Raw genomic sequence first — 15106 nt, 5'->3', positions numbered from 1 at the left:
TATATTGCTTTAAACTTTGAAATGAGAAATATATTATAAACAATAATTTTACATCAGAAATATATTAATTTACCCAACCAAAATATGAATATAAGTTTAGCCAACCAAAATAAATAAAAAATATTAAAATTTAACCAAAAATAATTTCTCTTGAAAGATAATAAGTTAGTAGGAGGAATGAATTAATGTACAATTATTGGATATGAGTTACATTTGAGTTAAATGGAGTTACAAGTCTTTAATTATTGTGACAACCTGCAGATAAATTGGTGACAACTTGTCCTGTGGGAAGGTTGTTAAAGGGTGGGGACCAGGGTTCGAGGAACGCCTGGTGCACCAATAATCTACTGTGTATTTGGATGAATAGTTCCATTTGCCCAGTGAGGGGTTAGGATCGATGCCCTGCAGGGCCAGCTTCGGGCCTATGGGGGCAAGCTAGCGGTGGGCTAGTGGGGTCAACGGGACGGGTTGTCACAATTATAAATAAATATTTTAATTTTTTTATAACCAAAAATAAAAGGAATACCAAGTGGCTGAATCAAAATTCACATGATTTGGTTGTTTGTTGATATAAACTCAACACTTACACATAATATTTCAAAATAAAAAATATTACTTTTTAAGTGACAAAATAAATTAGTTTTCTTATAAAATTATATATAATTCTTCAATCTCAATAATTTTTAAAATCAAAAGGATAACTTATATTTTCTTTGTCCAACACACAAAACTCTCTCTAATCTACAAATCTCATCCGCTAATTCTAACAGTGGGGACATCTCGGTACATCCTGCGCTTCCCGCATTTACCGCTTCCCGCTAACCAGAGACATAATAGATAATTACATATGGATCATTTCAACTTTATGATCTTATTGTGTGGTGAATATTGTAAGGAAGTATAAAAATAATGACTTATAAGATGTTAATATAAAATAGAAAATGGAGATAAACATTTTAAAAGATTAAAATAAATATATAAGATATACATATCATACAAACTCTAAAACTAAGCTTTTACAATGATATTTGATTTGATTTTTTATAACCCATACAACAACAATAACAAAAAAGAAAATAAAACAAAACAAAACAAAACAAAAAAGAGATTTGAGAGTAGTGGAAGAAGATGAGAGAATGAAAGAGTGATAGACTAAGAGAATAAGATAATGAGTATTTATAGGAAGAGAAATGATGAAAAATTATATTTAGAAAAATGAGAGTTACAATTCTAATTTATTGTTTTGTTTTAATACAATTGATTAATACAACTTAGTGGAGAAATAAAGTTAATGCATAATTTATAGGGAGAAGCTATAAAGATTTCAGTTTTATATTATGTGAGTTAAATGTGAAAATTAATTGTTTTAATATAATTTTTTTTTGTTAAAATTGCATTGCCAAGTGGACCAATAAGGAGAGACTGAAACTCTACTTTTATATATATGATTTTTTTTTGTGTTTTGTAGTTCCAACTTTGCTGTTTGATCGTATTTATACATTATTTTCCATGAACTGGCTGGACGATATGCTTCTTGGTCGTTTGGTGACGAGATCTCGGGAAAGAAGATGACGAAAGAACGGCTCGGGGCTCGGGCCTCGGAGTACATTGCCGGAGACGGGGGGATTATAATGAATACTGCGGCGGCGGAGAGTTAGAAATTTATAACATTCCTCTTTTTACATTCATTAAATTAATAAAATTTAACGTCGGTTTATCAAATGATGCCAAATCTCGTCTTATTAAAAAAGTTAAAGTCGGTTTAACAAGTGACGTTATTAAACTGACGTCTTCCATCCTATTTCTTGTAGTGAGAAGGTAAGCAAAGTAAACTTAATGATGTATATTCTAATGGTAGAGAGAAGTGTCACTCGTGTATACCATTCCCTGTTCTGTTTGGTGCTTTCAAATGGATTAGGATTAACAATATTAGCTTTGCTTAGTGTGTCGTTTGATACTCTTAATTATTGATTTTGTGTTTAAATACTATTTTCTTTGGCCAAATTAAAAATGTTTTTTTCTGAATTATATTTAGTTGATGACTCGAATAGATTCGTTAGATTATTTACTTTACAATAGTTTGGTAGAGCAAACATGGCAGAATCTCACACATGAATTAATTTTTCAAAAGAATTTCTTCAAGAGTTCAGTGTCCTTCCTATCCTTATTGATTCATATTTGCAAGTTCACTGCAATTCATTCTTTGGTACATTCTTCAAGTCACAACTCACTATGGCAAGATCAGACAGTTCAAAATCGAATTTCTTCTCTCATGAAACCAGAATAACCGTTCATGGAGGATGGGTTAAGTCTTTGATTCAACTCACGCCCTTAGGAAGTTGTACTGTGTTTTCTTCTTGCTTAGGTCTTCTGTACTTATTTTTGTTTTCATTAGTTTGTCAAATTAGAGTAAAAAACAAGGATGTCGTAGATGTAAACAAGGTTTTCCCCTAATATATTTTATATTCTAGCAAAAGAAAAGCAAAGTAAATTGCACTATATTATAAATTGAAATCATAATAGACAACTCACCGTAATTTAGATGGATTTGGTTTCTAAAGAAAACTCACAATTGATGCCTTCTTGGTTTTACACGGTAGTTATATTTTTGGGAGTTGAGAGGAATAGTTTTGGAAGAAAAAAATGGGATTTCTGTTAAGTCAAAGTCTCTGTATGCATAAGAGAAGGATGATGAAGGTGTGAATATTACTTGCGGTGGAGAACGGAGGAGCATAAACCTGATTACCTGAGTGGAACACTTAACGTTGAGTACTTCATTAAGAAGGTAAACTTTTGTTCTCTTTTTTCATTTAGAAAATAGCGTTGAGTCAAAATGATTCCATGTATATACAGTTTCGTCATTTTAAATTTTTATATGAAAGTGAAAGTCAGTTTATGATTTATTTGTGTTTGATTGTGGTAGTTAAAAGGTTTTGTTTGGATTAACAAAGCTTCAAAAAATAAAAATGAAATTAATAAACTTTGCTGAATCCTAGCCAAGGTTTATATTTGAAAATTTGGTATATAAGTTTGTCAGAAACTAACTTATCAACATTTTTTTAAAGTCCATTTAGCTTGATATATATATATATATATATATATATATAGTGCTATTTCACAGCCAATGCTTATTTTCTGGTATAGCTTGCTCTATATATAAATTTTTGTTAGAAAATAATTTATCGATAAATTATGTAGACAACTTATCGTTGTTATATCAAAGATTTAAATTTCTTATAAGTAATGAACTGGTTGGACAATTGTTTTGTCATGTAGATATTGAAATCTCTAAAAATGGATTTTGGAATGAGAAATATATGAATGAATTTTACAATCTAAAAATATGAGTATAAGTAAAATTATAAAAATGAGCAAATATAAAATACTAAATTCTAAAAACATTTAAAAATTTAACTACTCATACTTACATTACATCAAACAAAATAAGCTTAGAAATCTATCCCGCGGCGTAGCGCGGGTATTTACCTAATGTATCTTAAATTACTAATGAATTGTATTAGTATCGTTTGAGCTCTATCTTATTTCATGTAACTTTTGTAACACAGTGAACCTATAATACATTACAAAATACAAATAAATGATCTTATTTTTTTTTTGTTAACCGTGGGGATCCTAAAAGCTTTCTAGGCCCAAAGACTAATCCCACGAGACCCACAAGAAATCCACGTCTTCTTACCACTTAAGGCGTCTCTGGGTGGCCAAGGGGATTTGAACCCAGGGCGGAAGCTCCAGCTGGAGCCCCTTTACCACTAGGCCAAAGGCACTTGGTTCAAAGAAATGATCTTTTTATTAGCTAATATCTATATTAGTAAAAGAAAAATACAAAATAGGCAATGAATCGGATCAATTTCAGAAAATTAAACAAAAATAATCTGAAATTAAAGAAACGGATACGGGTGAAAAAACCCGTAAAATAGTATATAGATCATCCGGTTTTAAGCCCATATCATATCTCACCAAACTTCTGCGCAAATCATTGAAATCATTTAATAAAAACAATTATTAGCATATATGTAACCAATCTTCATCTGGTTGTTAAACATACCAAAAATTGATCGGGTATTGATCATCTTGTTGCCTTTTAAAAAAAAGATCTTTACCCGAATATTTATAGTTCCTATAATTTAGGCAACTATCCATATTTATGTTATAAAAATCATTCGTAATTACTTTCTAATGTATTATATCTTTACCAAATCTTTACCAAATATCTTCTCGCCAAATTTATCCTAATTATTAGGCTACAAAATTTTTCCTAAATCAAGAAACCACTATTCTAAACTAACAAAACCCACAAATGATTACTTTCAATACAGTAAAACCTCTATAAATTAATAAAGTCGGGACCATGAAATTTTATTAATTTATATAAGTTTTAATTTATCGATAAATTAATAATTATTAATTTATAGAGAGACTTTTCTAATTTGGTAAAAAAATATTAAAAATAAGATTTAATATTTATAACTAATATTTTTATAAAATCAATTACAATAAAAATAACAATTATCATGTTTTGAAGATATCACTCAAAGATTTTTATATAATAAAATTATTAAAAATAAACTCTAACAAAAATTAATGTGTAGATATATACATATATTTAGATAAATTTATATAATTATTAATTTATATTATTGATGGGACCATATATTTATAAAGGAGTTTCAAAAAAATTATTATTTTATTATATTATCGAATAGTGTCCAAAATTACTCTAGTCCCAACTTGGAACTAGAGAAATTTATTAATTTATAGAGATTATTAATTTACTGAATATTAATTTATAGAGGTTCTACTGTATTTGGATATCATATTTAATTCGAAAATAATTATGAGAATTTTCTCTACACTATAACCTCGATGACTCAATGGTAGACGTCTACCTATAAATACACATTTGTCATCTACTTTCAATTCATCAAACATAATACCTTTCAAGATTAATTTGCTCCCCATATCGAATTAAGCTTTCAAAATGGCAGCAAATCTTCCAATAACTGATCTAGCATCGATTAAGCCATTCAAGACTTGCTGGAAAATCCAAGTCAAAATCATTCACAGCTGGCAGCAGTATACCACTTATTCCGGTGAGACCATTGAAATGGTCCTAGCTGATGTGTCCGTAATCATTATATAGGTTATGAAAAAAAATTTACTATAATATATTTGAGAAGTTCATAACTTACTATACATATGATTTGTTTGTGTTTAGGGTACTATAATTCATGCTACAGTCAAGAAACAACAACTATATAAGTTTAAGAGACAGATCGTGCCAGGTCAGTGGAGAATCATTGAGAATTTTTCGTTGACTAAGGTAACTGGAAATTTTAGGGTCACAAAGCACGTTTACCGTATCTCTTTCTTGAACACTTCCACCATTGTGTCATGTGCGTCATTATCTAATGAAATGTATCTTGACTTGGTGGATTTCCAAAGCATTCTAAACGATCTTGCATTAGATGAAAACATTTTGATTGGTTAGTATTTTGTTATGCAATTTTAATATATATATATACATTGACATACTCATGTTATCAAATTGTCTTTTATCGAACACATGTTATCCTTTTTAGATGTAATTGGCCAAGTTGTCAATTGGTGAAGTGAAAATTCATGAAGTGAGTAATTACCAAATACTCATGAAACTATATTTTTGAATAAATGTGAATATACAGGGATGAAGGTTTAGCATGTACACTATGGGGTAGGTTTGCTGACAATATATTAGCAGCCTGTGAAAACAATCGTCATAAGATGGTGATATGTTTGCTGCGTTAAGCTAAAGTGACTTCTTTCAAAGGTAACCCTAACACATTGTCAATATTAAATTTTATTAGATAAATATATATGTTTTGTTTTTATATTAATAAATGTCTTTGTTGGATAAGGTTTAAGATCTGTATCGAATGCTTTTGATATGTCTTTACTTTTGATTGATCTAGCCTTGCCTCCAATTGCTTACTTCATAGCAAAGTAAGTTAACTGATCTCTCAACAACTTATTCTTTGGGTTTAAATCAGAAGCTACAGCTAAAAAATTTACCATTACAATGTCTACAGCTTGCCTAATGATGGGTTAGCTTTGACAATTGAACAACCTGGTCAACCTGGTCATAGAGAAGACCAAAAATCCAAGAAAGTTGAATACTATAAAAGTTTCCTAGTGAAATCGATTGCCGAACTCCTAGAGTACAAAGAGGTATTGTACTCTTATTGAGATACTGTTACATAGGGATTATTATAATTTGTTTAAAAATTCATTCTCTATATGTTATTGATTAATACCCTATATTGTAGAAGGCCAATTTAGAATCATGTGTGCTGTCTATGCTATTGATACCGAATTTGCCTGTTACTACTTTGTATGTATAAAGTGTACTAAAACATGCTACAAAAAGTCCCTAAAGTTGAGAATGAAGTTCTTAAAAAGAACAAGAAGACTTTGTTATGGTGTTCTGGATGTAATGAAAGTCACACCAAAGTTGAACCAAGGTAATTTTATTAAATATTTTAAGTCGTTTAAAATTAGTAAAAGATTAATATATTAATATATATTTGAAAATAATTATGCTAAAATAGATGTATTATAGGTACAGAGTAACTCTGTGTGTGATGGATACCACTGCACAGACCAAATGTTTGTTGTTTGAGAATGATGCAAACAGTCTCATACACAATCATCTCTTCAGCTTCTGGATGGCCATTTTGACGAGGTATCATTTCATGTGTTTTAGTAGTAGAACAATAAATAACTATTAAAGTTTCATATTTTGAACATATGATTTGCTTTTTAGATACAAGATCCAACAAACATCCCTCAAGAAATTCAGAATCTGGTCGGAAAGACTTTCCAATTTGTTGGGAGTACTGAAAAGGATAATATCAGAGATGCAAGTGATACATACAAGGTTTGTCATGCCTTTGTTGGTCTAGAAGTTGAGAAAGATGACACTATTGAACATTCAATGGGTGATGGTGATTTAGCCACTCTTGTGAGTGCAAATGAGGTATGGACCCTAAATAAATGAATTGTAAATATAGACATTCTTCTATAAATTTTTGATATATAGTATAAATATATTAATAATTAATTATGTTTTATAGGAAATTGGAATGTTGTCAAACAGTAGTGTTGCTGATGAAGAACTAACAACTCCTTCCACTACTCCATCATCAAAGCGGAAGGATGATGTGTCTGACGATTCGTCTAATAATTCATCATCTTCTAAGAAGGCCTGTTTGGGTTCAATTCCTCTTGCAATTGATGATCAAAATGATGGAGATAGACCAGCTGATGGTTGAGGAGTGGTAGAGAAGATCAGAAGAGATTGGATTGGATAAATCACTAAGTCGTCTATTGTTTTTGAAGTTTTAATTTTTGTTTCAATAAGCTTAGAGGTCTAAGCATGGTTTTCTGTTTTAAAAGGTCGCATTATGAACCATTTTAAAGTTTATTTCTTATTTCATAATAAAATGACTTAGTTCTATCTGATTTCATTTTTTACCATAAAGTCCTATAAAATTTATAAAAACCATCAAAATGCAATTCACATTAAGGTTAGTGTAATGATTAAATTTATAAAACAAGTAGGGAAAATATATTCTACTAAAATTTATTGTTAGTTAAATAAAAACTATGTTAATATTAATTATTAAAAAAATTAGGCAAAAATTTTCTCAATACTATTGTGTTTATTTTACAAGAGATTTTAATGGTTGTGTTTAATAAAGAAATTTTAATGTGGATTCAGATAAACACAATATTTTATGGAATTACTGTTCATTATTTATCTATTTTCAATTATACTTTATTGTCTTGAAGTAAATTCGAGCCCTATATTCAAATCTTCAAATTATAAACTATACTGGATTAGGACCCGCGGTATACCGCGGACAAAATTATTTATAATTAAAATATTAAAATTATAAATTGTATTTGTTGGTTAAATATGTTATAATTATATACTAACTGTTAAATAAACCATATAATACCGCAATATAATTTATTTTTATAGAATATTTATTTAAATTTAATTAGATATGTCTATTCTCTGATACTGACAGTGTTAACAAAATAATGAAATGATGTTTTACCCGTGTAACACAGAATTATTGATATTTTTTAATTTATATAAATATCGATAAAACCCGTCCCGCTATATAACGCCGTCCCGAGATATTTTAATTCACATTATATCATCTTAACTTTTAATATTTATTGTGTATCTACGGTATAATATTTATCATATTTAACTTTTTAAAAGTTTTAAATATTTTTCATATTTAATCTTTTAAAAATCTTTAAAATAAAGAACCGGAATAAACCAAATAAAAGTTTTTAAAGTTTGAATGTCTGATAAATCAAGAGTCTACTCATTTGTATTCAGAATCATTTTGGCAATTGAGAATATCATTAATGTCGTAGTTATTTCAATATAATTTTCCGGAAATTTTGTCTACAAATTCATTTTCCGGAAATTTTTTCAAGATTATTAGCAAAAGAGTATATTTTCGCGGGTCCTATGAAATTTTGGACATCATTTTGTCTACAACCTAAATAAATGGAGGCTCTTAAATTATGAATTATCAAGAGGCCCATAAAATACTAAGAGATCCATATAAAATTGCTAGAGGTGGACAGAATTAATTGCATTAGTAGCATTAATTGCTAAATCTTTCCTTATTAGTATTTTTGAGCAAAAACTGCTGCAAAAATACTAGTATAGATGTGACAATAAATCTATGACAATACCCTCTAATTCAGCATTCTGAAAACTTACATTTTCCTCCATATGCAGGGAAACACAATATTATCATCACCTCTGAGAAAACCCGAACTTTGTTGTATTGTATGGTTGATATGACCTATGTATTGTTAAATATTGTAAAATGATAATAATTTAACTTTCCAAATAGGTTTTCTATAATTGACAATATAATTTACTGCTAATTTAAAGAAATTTACAATATAATAAACATTCAATAGGTGAACTAATAAAATCTTTTCAATTAAAACAACGATTCTTCAAATCTTTCTAATTAATTAAAATAGTTTTCGATAAGTAAAAAATAATAACCAGCCGATGCGTGTTTGTTCATGTTTAATTAAACAAAATTTCTGATTAAAAACCCATCTCAGATCGTAAGTATTTACAAATTTCCTGTGGAGATATGAAAAAGCGAAATATAGGCTCAAGTCCAGGTGAATGTTTTCTAACAACTCCTAAGAGAACTAGAGAATTGCCATCAAATAATCCATCTAGCATGCTTACTCAAGAAAATGCTACTCAGTGCAATTATACTATTCCAATAAATTCAGCTTTTACAAGAGTGTCCGAAGATATTACAAACTTACCAGCTAGAAGACGTGACATACTCGCAACACCGCCAATTCGACCTGCGCCTTCCTCCAATTCTTCTCTTCTACAATCTGGTAAGATAATATTGTGTCAGTTCCCTCTAAATTAAACTTTCTAAAATAGAGTTAATAATATGTTTATGTAAATTAAACTTTTCTACAATTTGCACCTACGTAGGTGTTTTTACAGGATCAGAGACTGTGTTAAATGGATCTATTACAATTACTACATACAAGCCATCAACATCTACTCCATCTTCCACATGTGTCTTTGAAAGAGCCAGAAACAAACTAAGATCATTTAGGAGGAATTCTTATATTAATAATCAGTCGACAACTTCAGTAGATAAAAAAAATAGTGAGAACAATTTGTCTATCCCTATATATTTCATAAAAATCTAGAATTCAAATTTAAGATGATCATTCAGATTAAAAGTAACTTATATATTATTTTGGTGTACTGTGTTTAAGATGAAGATGATCATTCAGCATATATGATTAACCGCTCCTCTACCATTGATTTACAAACACCAAAAGACAATGTTACTACTCTACCAAGGAATTTGGAAGCTGTCTTTAATGATGCCTACTGGCCGGATTCATCTGATGGTATGATTACTTATATTCTCCTAAGACTTCATTTTAATAGGTGGGTCCATGAACGAATCTAAAATTTGGTAAAGCAGATGACTGCCATTTTGGGATGGACCAAGCATATCATTTAACGAGCAGTGACAAAGACATACCAAGTGCTTATCTGTCATATGATCTAGGACCAAATGACATTGATGAGAGACCAAAACCAAAGAAAAAAATAACTCGATCTAAAGGGAAAGGGAGAAATAAAGCACAAAAAGCCAATGACTGAGGTAATTATTAAACTTATTTTTTTTTTAAGGTTCTGGTAGATTCATATAACGATATGTTTGTTTTACGATTATTTCTAGGTTATTTAGATCATGGTGATCCAGAATTTAAATGTCAATATTGTGGTGCATTGATGTGGTAAGATGAGAGGCTCAACAAAAGAAGAAATTCTAAAAATCCTATATTCTCACTTTGTCGTCTACAAGGAACTGTCCAACTGCCACTTTTCAAACAATCTCCAAATTTTTTGAAAAAAATGCTTACAGGTACTGACCGACGAAGCAAGCATTTTCAAAACAATCTTCGAGGTTATTGCATAGTTTTTGCAATGACTTCCCTCAGAGGGAAAGTTGATAAAACAGTTCACACAGGTAACAGAACAAATATGTTTCAAGTACAAGGATCTAATAATCATCTTATTGGTAGTATGGAACCAAAAGAGAAAGATTATGCAAAGTTCTCACAACTATACATTGTGGATACCGAAAATGAAGTTTCGAATAGAGAATCAGTTTTGACGTACGTATCAATAATAGTCTCACAATATAATAACATATTTGGTTTAAAAACTGTCAAAATAGAAATAGAAATCTGTATTTATTTATTTGGTATATTTTCAATGCAGTGAATGTAAACTCAGTAATGCAAAGGCCGGGAAACAAAATTTGAAAAGGGAAATCATAGAACCTCTCATTAAGATGTTGGATGAAGTTAATCCTTATGTATCTCACTTCAGGGCAGCTAGAGATAGGTTTGCGTCTTGATGGTAGAAATTACAATAATCCTACAGTTCCAGAGATAGCTGCACTAATTCCTGGTGACTTTGTGAAGAAAATGCCAGAACGTGATATCATTGTTTAGGGAAAAAGTACTGGAAACTTCAAATAATTAGTGAAATTCATCCTTCGTACTTGGCATTACAGTATCCATTGATTCATGTTTTTGGGGAAGATGATTTTAGACCCGGTATAGAGAAAGGATACAGACGCAAAACGAAAACAAAGAAGGTCAAGTGCATTAGTATGAGACAATGGTTTGCATTTCGCATTCAAGAGAGAGAAGTGGAGTCAAATTCGCTTTTACTATCTAGGAGGTTGTTTCAGCTGTATGTTGTAGATGCCTTCACGGCAATAGAGTCTAACCGTTTGAAAAATATACAGCTGAATCAGTCTAAGCTATGGTGTGAGAATTACAGCTCTATTATAGAAGCTAAAGAATCAGGGGAAAACAAAATGGGGGAACAAGGCAATCCTATCTCAATACATTCTTCATTCACTGGTGGACCATGATATATGGTCAAGTTATAATGATGTAATGGCGATATGGAAACACTACGGCTTCCCTGACCTATTCATAACATTTACATGCAATCCTAAGTGGCCCGAGATAACAAGGTACGTTTAAGAAAAAAATGTTTCAATGCGAATGATAGGCCTGACATTATTTCTCGCATCTTCAAGATCAAGTTGGATTCCTTAATGTTTGATTTGACTGAAAAACAACTACTAGGAAAAACAGTTGTAGGTAATACTTATATTTTGTTCTGTGGATCTAATTAGCAATCTTAAATGAAAGGAATTTCTAATTTTTTTTTTTTGTAGCCATGTATACTGTCGAATTTCAGAAAAGAGGTCTTCCTCATGCTCATATACTACTATTCATGGATCAAAAAAGCAAGCTACCAACGTCTAACAAAATCAATAAGATTATTTGTGTTGAGATTCCAGACAAACAGGGGCGGATGCAAGATAAGAGAGGGTGGGGCACGTGCCCCACACTGTTTTTTCTTTTTTTAATACACTTTATGTTATGGTCTAATTGGTGCCACGCCCTAACTAAAAACAAAAACTGTGCCTTAGGCTAAGGCCCTTAGCCATAAACCAGTCCTATTAATACAAAACAAATATTTCAGCCCAAAAATTAAATTTAAAAACCCACATTAAATATAATTTTCATAAACAAATGCATCAAAACAATCTTTTTTTTTGTGTGTAAAGGGTACATGCAAATTATTAAGCAAAAGTGAAGATAGAATAGTGACAAATAAAATAGTGATAAAAATATTAGTGAATATATTATATATATTAAAATTTTGTGATTTTTTAATTTACTACACAACTTATTTTTATGTTTGTTTGATTTATTTTTACTATTAAAAATTTTCGTTGTGTAGTGCTCCAAGCTAAAAAATGTTATGGATCTGCAGTGACTTTCCTTCTTTTAGTTGCGGAATCTGGCGTAGTGGATTATTTTCTTTCATTAGCAACTTCCAAGCAGATAAGCAAAAAAAAGTGCTAGCCAAACAGTTGAGGGTTCAAGTCGATAAATTAGAAGATGCGCACAATGCTGGAGGGGAGGAATCTCAAGGGTGTACGCTAATTTTGGCTGAAGGAGATTCTGCTATTAATCTAGTTTAAGTGTTTACCAAATATTGAGCTACCTCTGAGGTTTTACCTCAACACTCTCTAATATTCTTTTTTTGTCCATTAGATGGTGGGCTCGTCTGTTATGGGGCCTAACAATTACGGTGTGTTTCCTCTTTGAGGAAAGATAATCTATACTAGTGTTTTTGCAACAGTTTTTGCTCAATAATACTTTTTGGAAAGTTTTTGCATTTAATGCATTGACTTTAATATTAGTTATCAAAAATTTCAAAATTAATTATAGGTAAGATTTAAAAAATAAAGAAATCTGTCTACCTCATTTTATATGATTCTCTTTCATTTTTATTTGAATTTTTATTTAAATTATCTTGAATTATTCTATAATATATTTAGTTATTAAAAATTGTGATTTTTTCTTGCATATGATGTAATAAAAAAATTTTAAAACGGACATATATTACTCAATAGATGAATAAAAAAATACGGGTACAATATCCCACATTGCCTAAAAAATTGGGCAATAGTTCAGAGTCATACTATAAAAGAGACCAAAATGATTCAGAACACAAATGAGTAGAAAGCTTAATTTATCAGGCATTCAAACTTAGAAAACTTTTATGGTTTATTCCGGTTCTTTATCTTAAATATTTTTAAAAAGTTAAATATTATAAATATTTCAAACTTTTAAAAAGTTAAATATTAGAAATATTTATATTTTGTAAAACGTATAAATATTTATAGTTTTAGAAAGTAAACTTTATAATATATTAATAATATTTAAAAATTTATGAAGTTTCAAATATTATAAATATTTAAACTTTATAAGAAGTTTAAATATTATATATATTTCAACTTTTTTTTTTTCAACCAGACTATAATAGTTAAAATAGAACTCCAAGATTGGTTGCCCAAACAGGAGGATACGAGTTTACAAAGTCAGATTCTGAAGATAGAGATCGTGAAGATCGAGCTAGGCAATCAGCTCGGGCATTTGCATCTCGTGGAATCTTGGTGAGGCTGAAGGAGGAATAGGAACTTCGAAGCAAAAAGAAATCCTCCAGCAGATTAGAAAAAGCCGGCCAGTCTTCCGGCGTCTGCACCATCGCTACTAACTCGACACTATCCGTCTCAAAAGCCTGACAATCTACTCCCGCCACCAGTAAGGACTCCATTGCCCAGATCAGCGCTTGTAATTCTGCATGAAGAGGGGATATACTCCGACGGTGGCTCCGTGCTCCCAAAAGGATCGTTTTAAGATCTCCATTACAATACCACCATCCCAAACCCTGGTAGGGGTCTGTACCTTTCCAAGAACCATCGAATTGGCATCGGGGAGAGTTACCCCTGTCCTCCGAAAAGGACGGAGGATCCAGAAAATTCACCGAGAAAGACTTGGCCTCTTCCCACAATAGTTTATCCGTAGCCGCTTGATTCAAGATCTCAAGAGGTTCTACCTCAACTCCCTGGAACACTTTCTTATTCCTATCTTTCCAAATTGACCAAATAATCCAAGGTAGTTGAAGTCCTATATCCGAAACCCCGGAATGCGAAGACGCCCGCCAAAAAATAAAATCTAAATTTGCATAAATCGATGTGTATGGAAAACCCCCCGGGTCCAACCGGATAGGGGACAACTCCCAAATACATCGAGACCTAGGGCACTCAAAGAGCGTGTGATTTATAGTTTCCACTGCAGACCCACATCTCTTACACACGGTGTCACACCGAACCCCCCGATGTGCAAGACGCTCTAACACAGGTAAAGTACCTGAACCAATCTGCCAAAAAAAGTGTTGGATTTTGGAGGGTACATCAAGTTTCCACGATTGGGCCCGCAAAGCCGTACACGTCGGCCCATACTCTACATCCGTAATCAATTCCCGAGCTATCCGGTATCCTGATTTGACGGAATATTTCCCAGATTTAGTATAATGCCATATTAATCTATCCGGTTGATGCGTTCTACTAACCGGCATACTCCGAATTAGTTGTATATCCCCCGGATCAAAAAACTCCTCCAAAGTAGGTAAATGCCAATCCTTAGTCGCCGGATTAATTAAATGATTAACCATTAAACTCGGAAGCCACATCCTCCCTCGACCATTCGCTGGTCTAGGACAAGTATCCGGAATCCATGGATCACGCCAAACCGAGATGGATTTACCGGTGCCTACCGCCCATCGCGCCCCCTGCTCCACCAAACCCTTGGTGGAATAAATACTTCTCCAAGCAAAAGACGGGTTATATGGTTTTTTTGCCATAAGAGGATGTTTGTTCCTAAAATATCGACTTTTCATCACCTTAGCCATTAAAGACGTTGGATAGTGGATTAGACGCCAAAACTGTTTGGCCAACATAGCCTCATTAAATTGTTCCAGAGCTCGGAAGCCAAGTCCCCCTTCAACTTTATCTTTACATAATTTGTCCCACGCAACCCAATGCATACCACGAGCTTTATCATTGGATTTCCA

General features: G+C 31.5%; 1 protein-coding gene and 1 long non-coding RNA gene across 3 annotated transcripts; both read left to right on the top strand.

Moving 5' to 3' along the window:
• LOC104724285 lies at positions 5559-7411 on the top strand. 2 transcript variants are annotated; one of them, XR_002034967.1, is made up of 6 exons: positions 5559-6000; positions 6087-6225; positions 6401-6518; positions 6617-6739; positions 6821-7033; positions 7131-7411. It is a non-coding gene; the product is annotated as an uncharacterized LOC104724285 (long non-coding RNA). The 2 variants fall into 2 exon arrangements; XR_002034966.1 differs by having other exon boundaries at positions 6087-6518.
• Positions 10580-11540, top strand: LOC104751781. Its single transcript, XM_010473807.1, has 3 exons — positions 10580-10622; positions 10988-11106; positions 11175-11540. The coding sequence occupies exons 1-3, from the start codon at positions 10580-10582 to the stop codon at positions 11538-11540; spliced, it is 528 nt and encodes a 175-aa protein (XP_010472109.1).

Source organism: Camelina sativa, chromosome 2 (assembly GCF_000633955.1).
Source record: "Camelina sativa cultivar DH55 chromosome 2, Cs, whole genome shotgun sequence".
Taxonomy (NCBI): Eukaryota; Viridiplantae; Streptophyta; class Magnoliopsida; order Brassicales; family Brassicaceae; genus Camelina; species Camelina sativa.
Note: the sequence above shows the minus strand (reverse complement) of the source record. Positions and strands in the feature narration are given on the sequence as shown.